Genomic DNA, 22,501 nt, shown 5'->3' with positions numbered 1-22,501 from the left:
CCCCATCACTGAATCCGACTTCTGCTACAATTGGTGGAGAGTGCGAACTTCCCCAACTCGGACCTCACTCGCAAGTATAATTCCCAACCCTGGAACTCCGCAATCGGCGGCTACCATCAGCAATGACAGGCGAAGGAACCTCGGATGCTTCAAGATCGGCTACCTCCAACCAAGGACCGACGACTATTCTGTGTGCCGGAGCCCTTCGCCAACGTGACCCGAAGCTCTTCAGCGGGATCGGCGACGATGACATTGATGACTTGTTGGAGTCCGTGGAAAGAGTAAGCCTTCATAACAAATGGGATGATGTGCTGAAACTCAATAACGTTATTTTTTATTTGACTGACGTCGCTAAATTATGGTACACCAATCATGAGTCAGAGTTGGCGACCTGGACTCTGTTCAAATCGAAAATTCAGGAAGTATTTGGGAAGCCAGCCCAGCGAAAGCTGATAGCAAAAAGAACCCTGGCATCACGGGTTCAACAAAATGATGAAAGCTTCGTCAGCTACATTGAAGATGTGCTAAAATTGTGCAAGCGCGTTGACACACAGATGCCGGAAGATGAAAAACTGAAAAATATCATGAAGGGAATTGCTGAAGAGGCATTTCAAATTCTTGTCGTCAGAGCCCCCGCGACCGTCATTGAAGCCATCGATATTTGCCAAAACTTTTCTGAGCTGCGCACCCAGCGTTTGCCACTCAGCCGCAAGCCGCAGCCTCCCATGGAGCTAGCTAGCTTGAATAACGCTGCGGACTGTCCTCCCGATAAATGGGGTGACCTTCGATATCTCATTCAGGAAATCGTCCTCGACGAGGTGGCTCGCCAACTAGGAAAGCCTGCCACTTCCCCAGAGCCCTACGTCTCACCTTCCATCAGAACACTTATTCAAGAGCAAGTCACAGCCGCTATCCCTTGCCCTGTGATACCGCCCACCATGCCAATGCCGCTCGCGCTTACGTACGCCGAAATGGTAGCGCGTCCGCCCCCGATGCCTGTCGTCCAACCCCAGCAACCATTTCCTCCCCCTCGCTGGCAAGGACGTAGAGCCGACATATGGAGGACCCCGGAGAATCGACCAATTTGCTTTTCTTGTGGTTTGGTTGGACATGTCGCTCGGTTTTGTCGACGTCGGTACCCTGAAAGTTATGGTCCCCCACCACAAGCTCACTATCGACCATGCTTCGCTGGTAGTCGTCGAAGTGATGCTTTCCAAGATTACTCTGACTACCAACGGCCGCAATGACCAAGCAGATCTCCGTCTCCCAGACGACGCTCGCTGTCCCCCCTCCGCCACGTACGACATCTCCCGCTCCAGAGGGACACTGCTAAAAGCAGTTCCAGAGACGAGAACTGCGAATCCTTCTACATCCTTAAGTCCTCGCCCTATTGCACGAAATATGATTGATATTGTAATTAATGGTTTGCATGTTCAAGCATTAGTTGACACCGGCGCTTCAGTATCAGTCATTCGGGCTGACCTTTGTAATCGATTGAGGAAAGTTACGACCCCTTTTGTTGGACGTTTATTTAGAGCTGTTGGTGAGCAAAACATTGTCCCTACCGGGGTCTGCACAGCACGCATTGTGATTCAAGATATATGTTACTGCGTCGAATTTGTGGTGCTTTCTTCCTGCTCTCACGACGTGATTCTTGGCTGGGACTTTTTGGAAGCAACGAATGCCCTTATTGACTGTGACCGTGCAGAGGTGGACTTTGCTGAAATTGAAGAAAATGACGCTGTCGACACGATCAAATTATTTCTAACTGATGACACAAGAATTCCTGCGTTTGCTTCTGTGTTTATGCCGATTCAGTCATCTAAACTCGAAGTGCTAGCCCTAATGGCGTCTCCATCTGCAGTTTTTTTTCGCAAGACAAGTATCCTTGTTCCTTTTTCCTTGCTCAACCTTGACAATGGCCACGGATTTATTATGGCTCTCCAATATGTCTTCTCTCCCAATAATGCTCCCTGCCGGTGAAGTTGTAGCCTACGCCGAACCATCTCAAGCCATCGAGGTTTTCGCATTCGATACTCCCTCTCCTGCATATTGTTGTACATTAGTCGAGCAGCGACATGACGAAGACGAGTTTTTGTTATTCACTGTAGATGGCCACCTCGATTCGTCTCAAAAAGACTCAATTCTGTCTGTTCTCCATAGGTTTAACACCATATTTGATCGCCCACAGTCTACTTTGGGCCGTTCCACGTCTGTAGTCCACCCCATTGATACAGGCAACGAGAAACCTTTACGTCAACGTCCATACCGTGTCTCAGCGTCTGAACGAAGCATAATAGATGACGAAGTGAACGACATGCTAGACAAAGGTGTCATTACGCCATATACGAGTCCGTGGGCTTCCCCAGTGGTCCTCGTCAAGAAGAAAGATGGTATAAGGTTTTGCGTTGACTACCGGCGGCTGAACAAGATCACGCGCAAAGACGTATATCCAATGCCCAGAATCGATGATGCCCTTGACAGCTTGCAGGGAGCCGAGTATTTTTCTTCTCTAGACCTCCGTTCAGGCTACTGGCAAATCCCCATGGCCTCCAACGACCGAGACAAAACAGCCTTCATTACATCGGAAGGACTGTACGAGTTCAACGTCATGCCTTTCGGCCTCTGCAACGCACCCGCGACGTTTGAACGTATGATGGATGCCGTGTTGCGAGGCCTGAAATGGAAAATATGTCTGTGTTATCTAGATGACGTAGTTATATTTTCGAAGACATTTGAGGAGCACCTCCATCGATTAACAACCGTATTGTCCCGTCTCAGCCACGCCGGCCTCCAGCTACATGTCAAGAAGTGTCGATTTGCGGCGAGGCAAATAAAAGTTTTGGGTCACCTCGTGTCCAAAGACGGCATTCAGCCGGATCCTGAGAAAATTCAGGCCGTTTCCAACATGCCAAAGCCAACCACGGAGAAAGAACTGCGAAGTTTTCTTGGATTCTGCTCCTATTTTCGACGCTTTGTGCGTGGCTTCGCATCCATAGCAGCACCCCTGCATGACCTTTTGAAGAAATCGTCCCACCTGCCTTCTTGGACATCTGAGTGTGAAGCTGCCTTCAATCAGTTCAAGGAAATTCTAACATCCGCCCCAATACTCCGACACTTTGACCCCACTGCTCCAACAGAACTCCGAACTGATGCCAGCGGCTTTGGAGTCGGAGCAGTTCTCGCTCAGACAAAAGCAGGTTTTGATAACTACGTGGAAAAGGTTTTACGAGCTTGCAGCGTTATTCATCGAACAACGCCACCATATCATCCGCAAACCAACGGCATGACTGAACGTTTCAACCGAACACTCGCTGATACGCTTGCCATGTATATTTCCCCTGATCACCGAAATTGGGACAAGGTTCTTCCATTCATAACCTTTGCTTATAATACCGCCGTTCAAAACATTACCCAATTTTCCCCTTTTTCTCTTCTTTATGGGAGGGAGGTCTCTTCAATACTCGACAGCCTGTTGCCCTATTCGCCGGAGGAGTCTGAATGCACACCACTCACTGAAATCCGAGAACATGCTGAGCAATGCCGTCAGATAGCAAGGACACGCACTGCCGACCTTCAAGGACAACAAAAACGCCGCCACGATGCCGCGTCCAACCCTCTTTCATTCAAACCGGGTGATCTTGTCCTGTTGTGGACACCGCAACGCCATCCCGGTCTCTGTGAAAAATTGCTTTCAAACTACCACGGCCCCTACCGTGTGCTTCGCCAGACTTCAGAAGTCAACTATGAAATCGAGCCCCTTTCACCACCTACTGATCGCGGCCGGTGTGGTCGTGAAATAGCTCATGTGAACCGCCTTAAAGTCTACAGCCCGCCAATCTCCCAGCCCTAACATCACCCTCGCCAGGATGGCTACCTCTGCGAAGGGGATATATTGTGACGAAGAGAAGCGGCACGAGTCTTCGGGGTCGCGCCGTCCTGGGGGAAGAGGAAGAGGAAGGACAGACTGAGCGAGCGGCAATATATATCGGAAGGTCATCTTGAGTTATATCTTCAATACCCGTGTAAATAATAAACCCCCATCACGGAATCCGACTTCTGCTACAATATATATATATATATATATATATAGGAATGACGAAGGCAAGAGTCTTGCCTTCGTCATTCCTGACGAAGGCAAGACTCTTGCTGAAACGTTGAAATAAATCTTCCGTGTTTTTGTTTCTCTGACGTGGGATTTTCAACTTTATATATATATATATAGAGAGAGAGAGAGAGAGAGAAAGAGAGAGAGAGAGACAAGACCAATGCTGCAGAAAAATTAGGTTAGTTAAGTAAATAATCCTCCAGGGATATCGTAATATCCCTAGAGATAGCCTGCCCAATACCGAAAGCAAATTGGGTGAAAGTAAGGAGTGGGCTAACTTTCGGTGACAACCAAGAAAAGTTGAAAAAAAAATTACACCATCTTCCCGAGGGGAACCATGGAGTGATGCGGAGCATCGCGGATCGTTATTAACGGTGTTATTAACGGTGTTATTAACGGTGTTAGTAACGTTGTTGAACTTCACGGTCTCGAACCTCAGGTTCTGCTGCTCGACGTTCACGAACCAACGCAGCTTTCCGTTCTCGAGGGTCGGGTTCCGCCGCTCGCTTTGTACGTTTACGTTGAACTTCACGGTCCCGAACCTCAGGTTCTGCTGCTCGACGTTCTCGAACCGCCGCTGCTTCACGTTGTCGTAGTTCAGCATCCGCCGCTCGACGTTGACGAATGGATGCCGATTCTCGTTGCCGTAGTTCATGGTCTGCCGCTCGCTTCAAGCGTTTGCACTCAGCGTCGCGTGCCCTTCGCTGCGCAGCTTTGTCTTCAGTGGACGTAGCGTTGCTGTTAGTTTGTGGGGTGGTGCTGACGCTTGCTTGCGAAAACCCACTAACTGAGACAGTGTTGCTTCCATCACACTTCATCGGAAGAACCGAGTGCTGTGGAGTCAACAGCGGTGAACTGAACGCGCGCAGCGCGCTACCGCTGCTTATATTCACACTTGAAGGAGAGGAGACTAGAGGAGGAGAGTTGCGCATGCGCGCGCGGTGTGAGTAGAAGCGAACGCTCGCGAAGTGCACGCAGCTGGTAGAGAGAGAGAGCGGAGAGAGTAACGCGCAGCTGTTGGAGAGAGGGAAGGAGGAGAGTTGCGCATGCGTAGTGTGAGTGCGGACTACGACGCCGCGGGGCATAGACCCGAGCAAGAGATGCTCTGCATCTAAAAACGCTATTTTTAGATTGTTTTCCAGCCAAACTTGTTATCGCGGCGGGGGACAATGAGGCAAAGGTGACTACGTCTTAGTCAGCTATGTTCAAGATATATATATATATATATATATATATATATATATATATATATATATATATACATATGTTGTTCGTTATAAAAAGTACTTTTTACATGCATTTTTATTTAAAGTTTCCGTGAGTTCGATGTTGACCATAATTCTCGGTACGTGGGTTCGTTCTAAACGGGTTTCACTGTAGTACAGGCAAACACACGTTTATGAAGCGCTGCCTTAGATGCTCCCTAGACCGAAGGTGACAGAGCTGTATGCTCCGTTTAACGCATTTTAATTATTTAGCCGACTCATCGGAAAGATTACCCACGCACATAATGTGCCCCTGGCCGTAAAACTCACCTCTTCAAACCGCATAAGTGTAACTTTCACAGCTTTTTTAAACACATCTGTAAAGCTTAATATATATATATATATATATATAAACGAATATGGTGCAGGTGAATGAACCGTACTTCATCCAGTGAATCAAAGAATCAAATTTTTCAGGAACCTGCCGAAAGCCAAAAAACGGCGGAGCCAGGATTCTTTGATTTTTTCATTCATTGGATTAAGTACGGTTCATTTATCTGCACATATTCGTTTATATCCTCCTCGGAGACCACCTACGATGGTGTGAAGTGCCCGTGTTGTATATATATATATACCGGGTGTTCATTTTTAATTCGAACAGATTTATTTTAAAAAATCCGTAAAAGATGCACTGATACGGTTTGTGCGGGTGAGTTATACGGCCAGGGGGACATATTATAGGGGGCTAATCGTAACGATCAGTTGGCTAATTAATTAAAATTCGTTAATTAACTTTTTAATTAATGAAAATAGACATATGGTTACAATTAGAAACTTGCACAGCGTCGCCGAAAATCACTAAATCAGACATTTTCTGAAAAACTTTGAGCGCGTGAGAAGCGTAGTAGTGCACTAAAGTTACGACTCGTGGAGCAGGTACAAGGCTGGGGCTAGACAAGAGATGGAAAAATTGCGCGGGCGCCTTACCGAATCCGCAAGCCTTGTACCTATTCCCACACCGGGTAACTTTACTGCAATACTACGCTTCTCACGTGCTGAATGTCTTCCTGAAGATGACTGATTTAGGGGTTTGGGACGACGCCCAGCAAGTTTCTAATTGGAATCAGATGTCTATTTTCACTAACTAAAAAGTTAATTGTCGAATTTTAATTAATTAGCCTACTTATCGCAAAGATTACCCACCCACATGATGTCCCCCTGGGCGTATAACTCACTCGCGCAAACCGCATAAGTGTAGCTTTCATGGCTTTTTTTTTAAACAAATCTGCAAGAATAAAAAAGAACACCCTGTATGTATACGTATATAAGCGTGGTCGAAGCTTGTTCCAATAGAATGTTTTCAAATTCGTTATATATATATATTATTTTCTCTTTTTTATTTCCTTTTGTTTTGAGTTGTTGATTTGCGCCGCCCCATTTCTCGGCGGTTCCAGCAAAAGAAGGGAAATACACCCGTGTAACTCGAGGTAAACCCGCAATCGTACACAGAGAGAAAACCAGTTCGACAGCGTTGAGCCTTTTAAGGAAACCCATATCCCAAAGTGGAGATCTCTCTTCAGTCACGACACTCACTTTGCTCTCGTTCCAAAAAAAAAAAAAAAACGCCTTTGAGCCGCAGGCTTTTGCACGCGTGGTGAACCGAGTTTTCTCCGCCGATCCCGAATTCCGCTCACGTCCGCGGGCCCTTTGATTTACGAGCAGCGTTGCGACTCAAAACAGAAGTTTATTAGACCGCTTCGTTCTCTCCGTATCGCGAAGCGTATAGTAGGGAGCCTATCGTGTGTGTGACCCATACCTCCGAGGAGGAGCCTCGTATTACGACTCGGGAGATGCTTAGCGGTCGTCCACACCGCCGACGGAGTAGAGTGCAGTTGACGAGTCACCGCCACCGTGTGTGTTGGTGGCGCGGAGGGCTCGGTGAAGAAGGTTAGCGTCGACTTGTTCGCTCTCCTCCCCTGGGTGTGTGTATGTGCGCGGAAAGGGCTCCGTCGAAAGCCGTGTCAGACGCTCGGTACGTCGGGCACGTAGCTCCGTGGGAGGACGCGTAATCATTGCGTCAAACGGGCCGATAAATGACGCTGCTGTTGGCCCTCCGCTTTCCCCCATCCCGGCCTGGGTGTCACTCTGCCGCCTCCTCGGGAGGACTCCGCGCTGGCCGATGGCTGCGCTGCACCGCGTTGACTGTCTACTCTTTCGCGCGCTCTCTGTTTTTTTTTTTTTTTTTTTTTTTTTTTTTTTTTTTTTTTTTTACATTTTTTTTAGGGGGGGAGGAAGAGGGAAGGCGGGGGGGGGGGGGGGTGAAGGGGGGAGCTTCGCGGGCTTGAGCGCTCTTTTCCCCGCCACTAATTTACTGCGGAGGAATCGCATTTGCCGAGCCGCCGAATTTATGTTCCCGAGTTATCGACACGCCGCATCCAGCGTCGCCGCGTAGTCGTCTGCCTCTATGCAAACGGGCTTCCTCTTTTGTTTTGAAGCGTGTAAGCAAGTTTCTTTTTTTTTTTTTTTCTTTTCTGAGATTAAATTGTTGCTAGAAAGAGATAGTTCCAACTATTTCCTTCACTCTCTTTCTCTCTATTTTTGTTCATATGTCTGTCTGTTCCTAGATATGGGTTTATCTTCGTTCTTTGTACCATAAGCCCGCTGGAACCATCCAAACAGGTAGAAAAACTGCGAGACTCACGTTTGTTAAGAAAAAAAAGAAGTGCTCATGGTCTAGTATTACAGCATGGCGCTAACGCACGTTGTAACATGTTATGAAAGTCCCGCTGGATTGTTTCCGTTTCAACATCACCATGTCAGAAGCATCCCTAGAGCGATAGACCTATTACTTATTACCCAAGCATCGAGGAGAATGCTAGGAATGTATGACTATGCTCCGCATGCGCTCGCCTTTCCTGTATGAGAGAATCGAAGTAAATAACCAAACTAAGGCGTTGACAAACGCGCGTGCAAGATGCGCCGAGAAACTGAGGAACAGGAGGAGGCAAAAGCAAGTGGGGACGTCAGAAGGCAGAGCTCATGGCTCGAACGATCAGTGGGTAGACCCAAACCTTTGTTTCCACTGCACTCATGGAACGCGTTCGAATGCGACAGCCAAACGCCGGACACCGGCGTTCCGTGTTCTAACGCGTTCGACGAGGGCAGTGGGGACAAAGGCAGCTCGCCATTAATCCTTCTAACCAGAGGTCGGCGTTCTGTCGCCCCCGCGAGTTTTCGTCTCGTCCTCTCCCTCACTTTCTCTGCGCAGAGGTATATTGCCACAGCTTCTTTTTCGAGCAGCAAGCTTCATATGTGCAGGCAAGGTATATATATATCTCTAAACAGTCGAGGAAAGGCGTGGCCTGCTAAAGAGCACAATGCTGTCAAATTCAGTAATGGTACCCTTCGATCGCGCCTTGGTATCTATAGAACTGACCCTTTCTGATGAGGAGTAGCGACCTCCATTTCAAGACGTAGTTGGATCCATAACACTGGCGTTTGCCGTGTTCGAGTCAACAAATTAAATTCTTTGGGCTATATTCCCTAGACGCTATACAGAAGCTGCAATTACGTCATTCCGGAGGCCTCAAGGGATTAAACGCGCTATGATCATTTAGCCGTCTCTATGCTGCATGCACTGTCTTGCTCGCATTGTTTCGACACTTCAGTGACTCACCTGGGGTGGATTTCTCGCCATGAATTAAAAGGTTCACTCGGTGTGCCGCAAGCAACACCAAATGAATGTACCAGCGCTGAAACATCAAGCCCCTCACAATCCCCTTTAACTCACACGATAGCTTGGAATTCAACTATACGGAGGCTCAATGCGACACGGTACTACTATGCTGAGCGCAAGTTCGTCTGCTTCGTGCACAGGGGTTACGATGATGTCGGTGCACCGAGCTCTTATTGGCTGACTGATTAAAAAAAAATAGTGGGCATTACAGAGGCATTAAGGCATTACTGAATGCCTTAAGGCATTTAGTAATGAAGTCTACAAACAACCCTTTCAGTCAAAGCCAATGAGGCGTCGTTCTAACGTCGCTGCAACTCCTGCGCAAGAAGCAGACGACTTGCACTCCGCATAAGAAAATGAAAGAAGGCTCACAGTCGAAACTTCCGCAACATCTCGTCACACTGCACCGGATAGAACCCTCCGGCGACTACAGTTATTGGCACTATACACAGAAACAACCATAGGAAGAACCGTGGTGGCTCGTGCAATGAATCTTTTTCGCTTACTCTCGTCCCCAGCCGCCTGGTAGGCATATCCGGTATGGTTGAGGAAGAAATAATAAAACATTTCCAACTGCAAATAGTAAAAAAAATAGAGGGGAGACAAAACAAGTGTGGGTGACGGTTACTCTTATATCCTAAACGTATTCTACTGTCGTGGCGACGGTAAAACAATATGTTCGTCCATACTGGAACTGACGATATTTCAAGATGGCGGCGCCCTTGTGAAATAGGTCTGTAATCTGATCATTTTTTTACTGCCTAAGTCCATCCGCGAGATTTTAGTACTTCGACATTATTTGGACGCTCTTTTTCCACCTAGGTAATCGAATACTCTTTTAAAATTCTGCGCCAATAAATCTGTTCACTGAGGAACACACAGCAAGAGGCTAGGGTTTAGCATATTATTGGAAGGAATTTCATGAAGCGGTTGCCTTGGAGAGTTGCTTAATTTTGCAGCTGTAGCTTACAGCGTTCAAACTACTCTACGTTTTAGCACTCATGTCAAATTGACATAAATACCTGGAAGTGATGTATTCAAAAACTTCACTGCAGCGCGTCATTATACAGGCTGTTTGATATTAATGGGGTTATGAAACGATGTCGGGTTGGAATGTTCATGACTTTGAACAGGCATACTGGTCCTACTCCGACCCAAGTATACTCGCACAGACCGCTACTGGTTAAGGAGCTTTTCTGCCGCGGTGCAATTGCGAGGATAAAAGGGGACTATTTCTTTCAGTCTTGCCTTCGCAAAGCTTGATGACGTAATTGTGTAATCGAAACCACCCGCATGACGAGACTCGAGCGCGGCTAACGATTTGACGCGAGAATTGCGTGAGCACTCGGATTCGGCTCGTAACAATCAATGTCTCGATGGACACTCGGGTAGTGGTTTGTGTGCAACCACTGCAGTGATGAGAATATCCGAGCTCTAACAATGCCTGGAGCTCAGCACGCGTTTTCTATTTTGCCAACCCCCACCGCGAGGGTATGATTCGCGTTGGCGGCATAGGATAGGCGCCAGGCCACGTGGCCGCTTGTTCTGGCTCCGAGTTGAGGGGATGAACGATGCTCATTGTATCTCGAATTTTTTTGTCGACTGCCATTGACTATAAAGAAGAACTGAGGCGAGTTTATTCAGTTATTAACGTTAGGGAGTACTACTAAGTAGCATTTGGCGAAAGTAGAAAAATCGTTTCATGGTCCCGCTTTAATCCGACCAAATTTCGTTTCAAGGAGGAGGCGTGATTTAGATGTGAGCTGTCTTCGCCGTGTTTTTACAGGCTCGACGAACATTAGATAAGGAGATAACGGCCACGGTAAGCTGGCTAACTAACTAAAATGTTAATTAACTTTTTTTTTTTATGGATCATTTTGCATTTGCGGTACCTACTATTAAAAGCAAGAACAATAAATAAACAAACTTGAGAAGATGCATTGCTTTTCTAGATATTCATCGATCAGCAGTTCTGTTCTTCCGCCCCATTTAAAATTGCGCGCGTCAAAGAGAAGAAAAGAGAGCAACGTTTGGCCAGCGGAATATATATTCCTCATAGAACGACGTTGTCTGCAGTGAATATTGCAGAAACAAGGCACTTGCTGTTATTGTTGTTGTTGTTTTTTGAGTAATTGGTGAATGACACGAATCGATGAACGATGGAACCAATGACTCGAGGTCAAAAGCAATAAACTTTGTTTATATCGCTCGTTTTAAGGTTTTGCGAGGGATAAGTATTAGGAATGGCGAGCAAAATGGCTCGCGTTCTCAGCAGGAAACGCTGCTGTACTCTGTCCACTTACGGGTATTCCTTAAAATCTCGGTTGTTCATTTGGAACTTACGGATTGTGACGGCATGTGGGCAAATTATGAGTCCAGTGATACAAAAATGGCGCTATACACGTTTCTCATAAAGAGAAAAAAAAAAGAGTAGCTGAATATTGTTTAATCGGTATACACTCAAATATTAACGAATACAGGTTATCACAAAAAGCAACGGCCCACATCTTCCGCGGCATCCGGATCCGTTTCTCTGTAAGTTAAAGGCACTGTCGCACCGCTATTACGTCACACAAACGACAGTCTGCATACAGATTTGAACGGGAGTCACCGCGAGATCCGTGCTTCGTATGCCGCGTGGTAATGAGTTCAAGGGGGAAACTTGGCAAGCGGCATTCGAACCATGGATAATGCGGTGACTCGTGTTTGCAGACCGTCTTTTTGTATGGTGCCTGGGCAGCGTGACCCCGGCGTACCACTTAACAGAACCCAGCAAACAATATAACATTTGTTGTTTTGTAAAAAAAAAAAAAAAAAAAAAAAAAAAAAAACGAGTTACAAGCAGTGTTGTACGGAACGGGGGTTCCTTTTCGTTTGTCTATATATATCTAAAATTTTACCAGAATTTAGTAGGCATTTATGCTTTTTTTCTTTATTATCGACTATGTCAACCTTCGTCTTCGAGAAATGAGGTAGTGTCCGAGAAATAGTCGAAAACAAAAGATATTTTTACTCGCTCACTGTTTTTTTTATCTACACATTATTCGGCATAGTGCCTCATTAAAGTACGAAACGTTAATGTAACGACACGTTCCAATCTTGGAAATCTGACGGGAACGCGTTCCTTTCAAACCCCTGGAACTTGTAACGGAAACTCGTTCCAATATTGAGAAGGAACGAGGAACGGAACTTTCGTTCCGGTTCTGAAGGAACATGAAAAAAAAAACACTGGTTACGACTTCCCGTAACGCGTTACGTACAAGTCTGCGCGGTGCATGTCGCGCAAACGTGAAGCACGTTCTCCCCATCACCGCCGCGTAAAACGAGAGAAGAAGAATGGAATCTTCGCCACCCACTCGTTCCAAATGCAGAAACGGAAGAGGGCGGTAGCGCGAGCGGAAAGCTGCAGCTCAGAATGAAGGGTCGACGGCGTTCCTTCCTCGGCGAGTCACAACGGGGCTCGAAACAGACGCTCTCAGCTGTTGCAGACTTTGTCTCCGAGTGTCTCCCTTTTCGGAAGAACACTTGACGTCGAGAAGCTTCATCTATTTCCTCCCAGCCAGGTGTGGAGCAACGGTAAATAAGGGGACGACGCATATGACGCTGTTTTGACACCGAAAACCAAAATATCCCGCGTGATGTAAGCGCGAAAACTTAAGCTTAGTTTTGTGCCTCATGTTTGGGAGAGGAGGTTTACGATCGTGATTCTTACTTCTCGACACTTTCTCTGGGCGGTCTTAATCACTTAGCTACGCCGTCTACGTCGTCTCGTATCTTCTACTTATTGGTTGAAGGCTAAAAAAACATTTGTTGCTGAGTCATTCTTTTTTTTTTTTTATTCGAAGATTGCGAAAGAATGACGGCACGCTACGGCCTGAGATTAATAACAATTATTCCTGAATCAAGTAGCAAGAAGAATCCTCTCTGGTATACGAGCTGTAAAACAGCCCGGTTTTAGCAATAAAACGTTATAATAGCGGATAGCAGTATACAGTAGTGAAACCGTTGAATCCGATCGACATGCTGGTTTCGATCGTAGCGGAAAAAATTAAATTTGTTGCTTAGAACCACGGGAGTGAGCAGTTAAAATATACTCAAAACTGAACTGTAACAAGCGCATGGACATTGTCATAGGCGCATCAAGTAATATCCTTTGTTAGTAACGCAGACGTGCCATCCAAAAGGACACTCCCTTGCTTTACAATCAGACTATCAAAAAAGAGAGCGGTAATTTTATAGCGGAAGAATTATATATGAATCACGCCCTCTTTTCTCTGTTCGCACGATTTGCGTTACAAACGTGATATCATTCTCGTTGCAGTGATTTGTAATGCAATTTTATTACAAAATATTTGCAACTAACCACTTGATTCACTCGTTAATTATATAAAAATACGAAAATCTATTACGGAGATTAAACACCGATGTCAGTCACCTCAGCAGCACAAAAAAAATCATCAAGAATCGAAACTAGAAAATCTTTGTGAAGTAGAGGGCAAGCCCTAATTAAATATTTCCCGGGCTAGCACTCTTTGTCAAAAGCTCATGTCTACGATGGAACCACTAAAAAAAAGTAGATATCCCTAAATATTTTTATATAAGATTAAAGACGGAAAAGGCAATCTGTGTAGACCAGCCAGCTTTCCATTAATTTATATTTCTTAAATTTTTCTGAGGCAGGATAATGCGCATTGCTTTTGTATGTGTGCGAATCTCCACACTGCTCACACATCATGTAAAAGACAGTGTGCAAACAAGAGTTACGGCAATATCCGTGGTTCGAACGCCGCGTGCTAAGTTTCTCCTTGAACTCATTGTCATGCGGCATTCGAAGCACGGATCTCGCGGTGACTCGAGTTCGAATCTGATTTCAGACTGCTTTTTGTATGATGTATAACCAGTGTGACCCCGCTTTTATACTTCAAACTTTGAAATCACGAGCAAACGGGTAGGAGACACGCGCCTACAATTGATAATATTCCCAAGGACCGTGTTGTTTTATTATTTCTGTTATCTAGTATACGACAGATAGCCATAAATATTTGAATGAAGGCGCCAGTACAGTCACTTTTTTTTTTTATTTTAGTAACATTATACTCGTCCGTGTTACATTTCAGCTGACTCTACGGGACTTTATTCAATAAAAAGCGACTGGGTTATAAAAATATCGGTTCTCTTTTTATACGTGTCTAAGACCTGGCTTTTTTCTCTCTCTTATTTACTGTTGGAACTTTGGCTGCAAAGGTAATTACCGTTCGGAAAGAGGCATGGGCACGAGCGCAAAACCTTCGGAAGAGATTTCAACTGTGCATGAACCCGCGCCAACAACGCCCTGCGCGCTTGTGTCTATGCCTTTTTGAGCGCTCCAAACAGCTAGTGAGATCGGATATAGCACCTTAACTCTTTGTAAAATATTTGCCCATAACAATATTGGCGATGTGGGAAATAGAAAGTTGTATTGTAATACAGTTTGAGAAGCATCACATTTTGGTTCATTTATTGTATGCCAAGTAACTTCAAATCAATTCATAACGTAACGGGTTAAGCATTCTATCATTTTTGAGACGACAGTTACTTATGGCGTAATCAGCGAAGTTCAGTCAATCACTTTTTGACGGAAGTTATCAGTCGCGGAAATCCATTAACTTTGTGGCACAAAACTAACCTGGTACTTTTATGAGGGCTGAAATTTGAAAACTATACTTGTTTTCTTTTGAGGTATTTACACATAGGCTATTGTCAGTTTTTGTGTATCTCTGACCGACCGTTAAGCGACTTACTCTTCACCCGTTACGGCAGTGTTTGCTCGTCAAAAGGCCATTTTGTTCAATCTCCTACCTTTATGCGTATAAATAAATCAAAAATCACCTCTAAAAAAAATTAAACATGCACCTCCTGGATGTTTTGAGCCACAGGTGCTTCATGTATTGTAGCATAAATATATGATAAAAACGTTCAGCCCTTCTACTCTTGTGAAGAAGGAAGACCAGAGGAGCTGTACTCGATACACTGTGTGCTTCTTCTTCGTCGCCGACTGGTTTTCGTGCTGTTTCCTACGATGAATTCCCACCAACGCGTCCAACTATCCAATCTTCTATTGCTGGAAAGGTTGCCGCCATTTACGAGCGACGCCGGAAACCATACTGGTCGTGTGCTTGCCGCCGTCGCTTATAGATGGCGGTAGCTGTACAGGTAGGTTTGTGTCGACATACACGGACACGATCCTGGGGAACCTAGCCCTTAACAGCTCCGCTGTAAAAGGTGAGCGAGGGCGACCTTTAGTTTTAAAAGAAAAGGCGCTCTATATGGCATGTAATTTTTGTAAAGCATGAAGTCTCAGGCTCGAGAATCGCGCCTCCTGCTTTTTTGAAATTACCTTTTTTTATTATCAACAGCACATTGTCACTTGATGTGAACTGTTGGAGTATTTCAAAAGAAAACAATTATTGTTATTAGATAACATTTATTAAAAAACATATGCTCATGTGGGGCTGGTGTTCATGGCTCTTACTATATGTCACGCTGTGAGGACAAGCTGCTAAGTGAAAGAAGATTGGGGAGTTTACAGGATAGGTGCAGTTTTCAGCGCTTCAGTTCTATATCCCTTACAGAACGGTGCTTAGAAGAAAATGCGATTCAATAAGTTGGTATTCACTTCTTGGTACCACTGGGAGGTGTGTGGGGCACTTCGTACCATGCGACCCAGCGACCCACAGGTTCTATCTTAAAGTTCCACCAGAGACAAACACGTAACCCATGCTATGGCCCATAGACGTTTTCGGGTGACCTGTCGTTGCTAATTTTGCGAGCTCACTACTCTAAAGGTCTGTAAACCGATAGACACTTCGCCATATCAGCCATTGTGGTATATACTTTGCTCGTGCGGCGATGATATCATGAAATCTCCTTAGTCACATTTTTGTTTCGCTCGCTTAGTTTTCCCCTAATAACACCGAGTGTGGTCGCCTGAGTTCATGAATGGAATTAAACGGAGACAAAAGATCACAACGACAGCCAAGCATTGGCAAATTTACTGCGCATTGGATCTGGGCACGGGCTCACTTGAAACAAAAACGGCCAAACAACAGCCCTCACAAAGACTATACGCACCCTCTATACAAACATTAATTGCCACGTGGGAACTGGAGTGTTCATACGTAATCGCTATTTTTCTGTGCCAGTTCACTAAACAAGAAAGCCTTCGGGACTGCAAAGTGGGCACGCGGTGTTTTCTTTTGCGTTTCGTTCGGCGGGCGCGCACCGCAAAGGGCATCGCTGCAGAGTTGCACGATGCAAACCAGACAACCCCAAACAGGAAGAGAACCGGAAGAAAGAAACGCAGCAGCGAGAAAGACCGAAGGGCCGATGCCAGCGTCGGCGTCGACGACCGGCTTCAGGGCATTTTTAGCCGCGTGTGCCGGCAGTATAAAAGCCAAGCCCGACTCCGAGCTCGGGCCCAGAGCCTTCGCGACACGTCCCGTCTCTCGCTTTTAAAACGAGGGAAGGGATTCGAAACCGATCGTTCTCCTCCGCGGAGAGCCCCCCATCAACCCCCTTCGTAAAACCCCTTCGACTAGCTACGAATAGAGCGCGCGCATACGAATACATCGAACTCACCTCGCCTTCACGAACCGCCCGAACTCGTAAAACCGACGACGACGACGACGACGACTCTTTTTCTTTTTCTCCGATCACCGACGGTTTCGATGTGCGACGGCGAAACTTGGAGTGGAATTTTGAAACGACGGCTATCCGATACCGAACGTGGTTACGAACTGATTTGTTTTGTTTTTGTCTTCGAGACGAGCCGAAGAAAGACGTAGCGGGATTGAGCCGACCGAGACTCGTCGAGATTGCGTCACCTCGGAACTGTGAGCTGGAACGCGAGCTGCAATGGCTTCGCAAAAGTGCCTCGTGCTGTTCGCGGCGACAACGGTGCTCTGGAGTTTCACCGGAATCGACCTGCTTCAGCCCTTGAGGAGGCTCTGGAAGAACAGAAAGAGTGAGTGAATCGAAGCGAGTTCCCCAACGCGCGCGTGTTGCGAAATCACGATCGTTTACACACGTCCTGGAAGCGAATTTCTTACATTTTTTTTTTTTTTTCCTCTTCAAATAATGTCACTGGACGGAGCTGGAATGATGTTTCGTGTAGAACAAGCAGTCGCACACCTCGTCTGTGTCTGCCATTTTACTTGTATTTTCTGCACGTCCGCGGGCGTGGCTATGGGAGAGTTTTGAGTTGATTAAACAGGCTTCCGAGAGACCCTTTGAAATTATTTTATAAATGTTCTGAACATTGGAATATAGTGATTTCCGAAATGATGCTTTAGTCGGTAGTTTCATGAACGTTATCTAAACGCCCGAAGATATTGAGAACCGCTTTCGCTTGGTGTTAGTATTCTTGTTGCTAATTTCCCAGATGGCATAGAGTTAATGTAGTTTAAAGTTGAAAATTGGCGACTTACAAGCTTTGTAGAATGAGCCAACAATGCTCACCTGTGTCATGCTCAATTGTGGTAACACCCGTGTTTCGTCACTGACGAAACACAGGTTTTGTTATTTCTGCTAAATCTATGTTTCCCGTTTGCTAAATGTTTATATCAAAGTTCGCAGCTACACCCATTAGTCTACGACGTAACTACGCAATCATTTATCATTGTGTCTATTGCACATCGCCCACTACAATCTTCCGTAATTAAAAATGAATTGTCTTTGTTTTACCAGCAATACCGCCATTTAATGTAATAAAGCTCCATAATCCTTTAATATTGGACTTGCATTTTTTCAGACAAGTTGCACACACGTGGGAATCTGTGCAGAAACGAGCTACTTAGTTGAAAAATACCAAAAATGTTTCTAAACTTCTCCAAATTTTATTTTTATTTTTTTTTTAGGCGAAACGTGTTGATAGGGTATTTCGGGGAATAATATTCATGTCTAGTAAGTCACCTATTTATTCTTGTGAGGGAAACTCACCTGTCTAAAACTAACCACAATACAGTGGCGAAGGCTTTATTTCTAACTGAGTTATATAAGAGTGTGTATATTTACTCTCATTAATATAATCTTCTATTCACCTCTGCGCTGATAACGGGATAGTCGGCCAAACAGTTTGGCATGGCTGAATTTTACTTTTGTTGCATTTACTTAATTAGACAGTTGCTTGACTCCCAACACATTTTGACAGGCGACATTTGTTTCTGGTGAAATATATTTATGATATATAAAAATTGGTATAACTTAAAACTAAATTAGTAGTTTTACACTGAAGAGTAACTCCGCTCCACCGCTCTTCGCCAGTAATCCTAAAGAGGCCACGTAAATGTGATACAAGTTTGCTAGAACTCCAAGTTTCAGCAACCGCCGTATTTAAGGGAAATTTGCGCCACATTGTGCATGTTTATTAGCTAGAACGCTGGGAGAAAAATTAAACTTTCTTTAAACTCATACCGCGACGTTCAACACTTTAAGAACTCCAGCGGAAAAACAACCCATAAGACCCTCCTTAAACCGTTGCTAGTAAACGAGAACTTACTTTTTAACCACATTACATAAACACTTCCCGTCTTTACGACTCGCCCGCATGCAGTAGCGCAGCGTGATCCAGTTAGCGAAGCCGACTCGGGTAACTTCCGGGCAGCGGCTTGGTTTCAAAGGGGAACAACGTTTTACAATGTTTGTACATAGTGCAAGAGCATCGTTCTCCTGTTTCCGCCTGTTCGACGACGTATGGGTGCTTTCTTTGTTCTCTCTCTCGCTGGGCGTCTGCCCGGAGGGCTCTTTGGCGCTTCTCGATATAGTCCGAGGGCAGTGCTTAGCGAATTCCTGGACATCGGGGTCGTAGACCCTTCCTGGCGCAAACCGCGAGGCGCTGCCGTCGCGACGCTCTCGCACCGCCACAGGGTGCTGCTGGCAGGCGGACCTGCCGGAAAGATGGTTGACTCGAGCGACGTCGGCAACCATCGGGGTAACCAAGTCTAGTCCTTCCAGTTAACTGAAGGTGTGAACACTTTCATGGAAGATATATTTTACATCCTGCGTCCTTTGTACACTTTTCTCTTTTTCATCAACTAAAAAAAAAAAAAAAAAAATTTGCTTTTTTGCTGTTCTGGTTTGTTTTTTGTTTGTTTCAACGGTAATTCGCTCATGGGGATGTGCAACCTTCACTACGATTGAGAACGCCTTAGATCTGCCCGTAAATTCCTGGAGCAAAACTCGGGTTCGAATGTATACGTAATATCTGTTCCAGGACAAATTTTGACCTCTTGCGCATTATGGTTGATGCGAAAAAGCGTAAACCACTAAATTTAGTGGGGATGTTTTCTTCCTAGACTTTTTTTCGTGGAAAAATATAATGTATTGCGCAGTCGACATATATATACATATATATATATATATATATATATATGCGTGTATGTCGCGGAGAATTGGGTGCTCTGACTGCTAAAGCATATTTGGACGATGGGCAATAAATCTCTAATTAGAATGTGGCAGATAAGGCAAACAACTCCACAAACAACTAGAAAGTTAACTACAGTATTTTGGGTAACTAGATTGTGAATTATCACTTCTCATTCGTACCCCGACGTCCGCCGCTGTCCGGAACGTTCTCCGGAAGAGATTAGCGCTTTATCTCGACCGTCTTTTTCCAATTATTTTCGGTTGTTGGTGGGACACCTTGAATATGCGGACTGTGCAAGAACGCATGCTCCCTTAATTCGGACTTCATTTGTCAAATTGAAGTCTTTAATTTTGCTTTTTCGATTGATTTTGGTTAATAATAGTTGTTTTTATTTTTTTATGTTTTGTGTTCTTGCTGTTGTTGTTGTTGTTGTTGTTGTTGTTGTTGTTGTTTTTTGTTATTTTAAGTACAAATGTGAATCCCTGTCTAGTGTGGAAACTAATTAACATTCGCGATTTTTCCTCGGGCACTTCAGCAGATATCAGGGTGTCGAACCGGAAACCGGAACAGAACCGTTATTTTTAGCCGAACCGAAACTGAACCGAACTGAAATCTTCGTCGCCATCTTGGAACTGAACTGGAACCGAACCGAAAAAAAATATAACGGTAACCGGTTCAAAACAGTTCAAGGTATTTTCTTTTCTTTTTTTTTTTTTAGTACCACATAATGAACGTATGGAAATAAAAATTGGCGGCTGTATTTCAATGTAATAATCAAATTGTCATTTACAGAATTACAATGTATGGAAAATTGTGGGCGTTCGTGGCGCTTTTGTATTGGCACTATGATTAACCATGTGTCACGTGGTCACGTGACGTCAGGGTGTCAATACATGCTGTCAAGTAATGTCACGTGACCCTGTGGCGTCACGTGACTCACTGCGTCAACTCGATTTAATTTGAGGAAGTCACTAGATGTATTAGCCTTGTTGACAGCGTGACGTAACATGACATCAAGGTTTTGCACCGAGAGTCAGGTGACACCGTGACGTAAGCGATTTTCATAACCCCGAGTCGAGTGCTCAGGTTCATGACAATCAGCATCGCCAAACATTTGGGTAACGGCTCATGCTAATTAAATATGAGAAGAGCCGAACTCCAGTAATGTCTGAAACTCAGCCGAAGCTTTTGCTTTCCAAACCCTAGCCGCCTAAGGCATGATTATGGTGAACACTGACGGTATATAATTAGCGTCAGATCACGTGGCTGCTTGTTCAAATTGCGAGTTGAGGAGGGGATCAACAGCTGTCTCTTTCCTTTATTTTTTCCGCAACCGCTCTTGCGCGGAGGAAAAACTAAGGGATGTTTTCGCAAGCTATCAGCGTCAGGGGTTACTTCTTAACAGTATTTATTGAAAGTAGAAACAAAATGTCGCAAGACCAATTTTGCATCATTGAGGCACCCACACATTTTTTCCTTGTTGCTGAACTGCATGCAAAAAATGTCCCTGAGAATAGAAGTATTGAAATGATTAAATGCAACTTACTGATATGACGTTACATAGAACTACATTACATAGAACTACAAGTGTGTACAAAAGGAATACCTAAAAAAAAAGATTTCAGTGACTTCTGAGGGACAGCCGAACGTTGGCAGTCGCTGTAAGTCTCACATGAGTGTCGTTCTCAACTTATTGCCCAAGTTTCGACCACGTCTGTATTTTGCTTAAAGGAGCTATAAAGATATTTATATGCATCGCTAAATACTACTCAACATCCCTCCCTAACGTTAATAAGTGACTGAACTTGGCTTTGTTCTTTTTTCTAGGCAATGGCAGTCGCCAAACACTTAAAGAAATATGAGCATCGTTAATCCCCTCAACTCGGAACCAGAAGCGGCCACGTTGCCTGGTGCCTATCTTATGCCGCCAACGTTAATCATACCCCGCGCTGTGGTTGGAAAGGAAGAAAACGCGTGCTGGAGCTCCAGCCATTGTTAGAGTTCGGCATCCTGATCACCGCAGTGGTTGGACACCACTACCCGTATGGTCACCGAGGCATTGGTTGTTACGAGCTAATGTACAGTGTTCAAACAGTTCTCGTGTCCAATCCATAAGCCGCACTCGACTGTCGTCAGGCGGGTGGTTTTGATCCCACAATTACAACATCAATCTTTGCGAAGGCAAGACTAAAAGAAAGAGCCTGATTTTATCCTCGCAACTTCACCGCAACAAAAAAAAAAAAAAGAAGCTTCGGAATCAGTGGTGGCCTGTGCGAGTATACTTGGGCCAGACTAGTTCAGTACGCCTCGGAAAAGTCATGAACATTCCAACCCGATATCATTTTATGTCCCCTTTGAACTTCATAGGGTGAAAAATAAAAGCAATGAAGGGTTCCTGTTAATAAGTGACCAATATAATTGTCGAATTAGCACACACAAACGGAGGAGGCAATCCCTCAGGAATATTTTCAGCCTTTCCATTTTGGTGATGAAGGAAGACCAGCGAAGCTGTACTATGGTGGGAATGATGTAATGGCCGGCCGCAAGTCGGCAAGCCACAGTGGAAAGGCTGGAGAGGTTGCAGCCATCTATGCGCGACGGCGGCAACCAGACTACCGGAAAGTCGATTGTCTGGTTGCCGTCGTCACTTATAGATGGCGGTAGCTGTCCAGAGTTCTGTGTCACCAATTGTTTGCTGACGGACACGATACTGGTTAAACTATCCCTTAACAGCTCCGCTGTAAAAAGAAGTGTGTGCGTGTGGGGGGGAGGGGGGGGGGGGAGAGGGTTAGTTTTAAAAATATACTGTGTTGTAAAGGTTCCTCTTTCCCGCATCTTTGGGGCAGACCAAAAAGCGTGGCTCTGGAAACTACTTTGCTTGGAAAAACGCTCTTGCCAAAAAACACGTTTTTGTCATGCCAGACGCTCGCGCCGTTCCTCACGACGATGCACTAAGAATAATAATACGCGCCTTTCAAATAATTGGCTTTCACTGAGCTTGAACCTCCTGCAGCGTGCATTTTGCACCGCCGAATTCGATTTTCTCAGCA

At 45.2% G+C, this 22,501-nt stretch overlaps 1 protein-coding gene across 1 annotated transcript; it reads left to right on the top strand.

Moving 5' to 3' along the window:
- Window positions 1–236: 236 nt before the first annotated feature.
- On the top strand, window positions 237–1,409 carry LOC120850809 (the record flags this gene model as incomplete). Its single annotated transcript, XM_042292105.1, has 2 exons — window positions 237–974; window positions 1,320–1,409. Coding segments are annotated over 2 exons (828 nt in total), but the record flags the coding sequence as incomplete, so codon positions are not given.
- Window positions 1,410–22,501: the final 21,092 nt, after the last annotated feature.

The sequence above is a fragment of the Ixodes scapularis genome, unplaced genomic scaffold, assembly GCF_016920785.2.
Source record: "Ixodes scapularis isolate PalLabHiFi unplaced genomic scaffold, ASM1692078v2 PGA_scaffold0__279_contigs__length_252992795, whole genome shotgun sequence".
Taxonomy (NCBI): domain Eukaryota; kingdom Metazoa; phylum Arthropoda; class Arachnida; order Ixodida; family Ixodidae; genus Ixodes; species Ixodes scapularis.
This window is presented reverse-complemented; position numbering and strand designations above follow the sequence as displayed.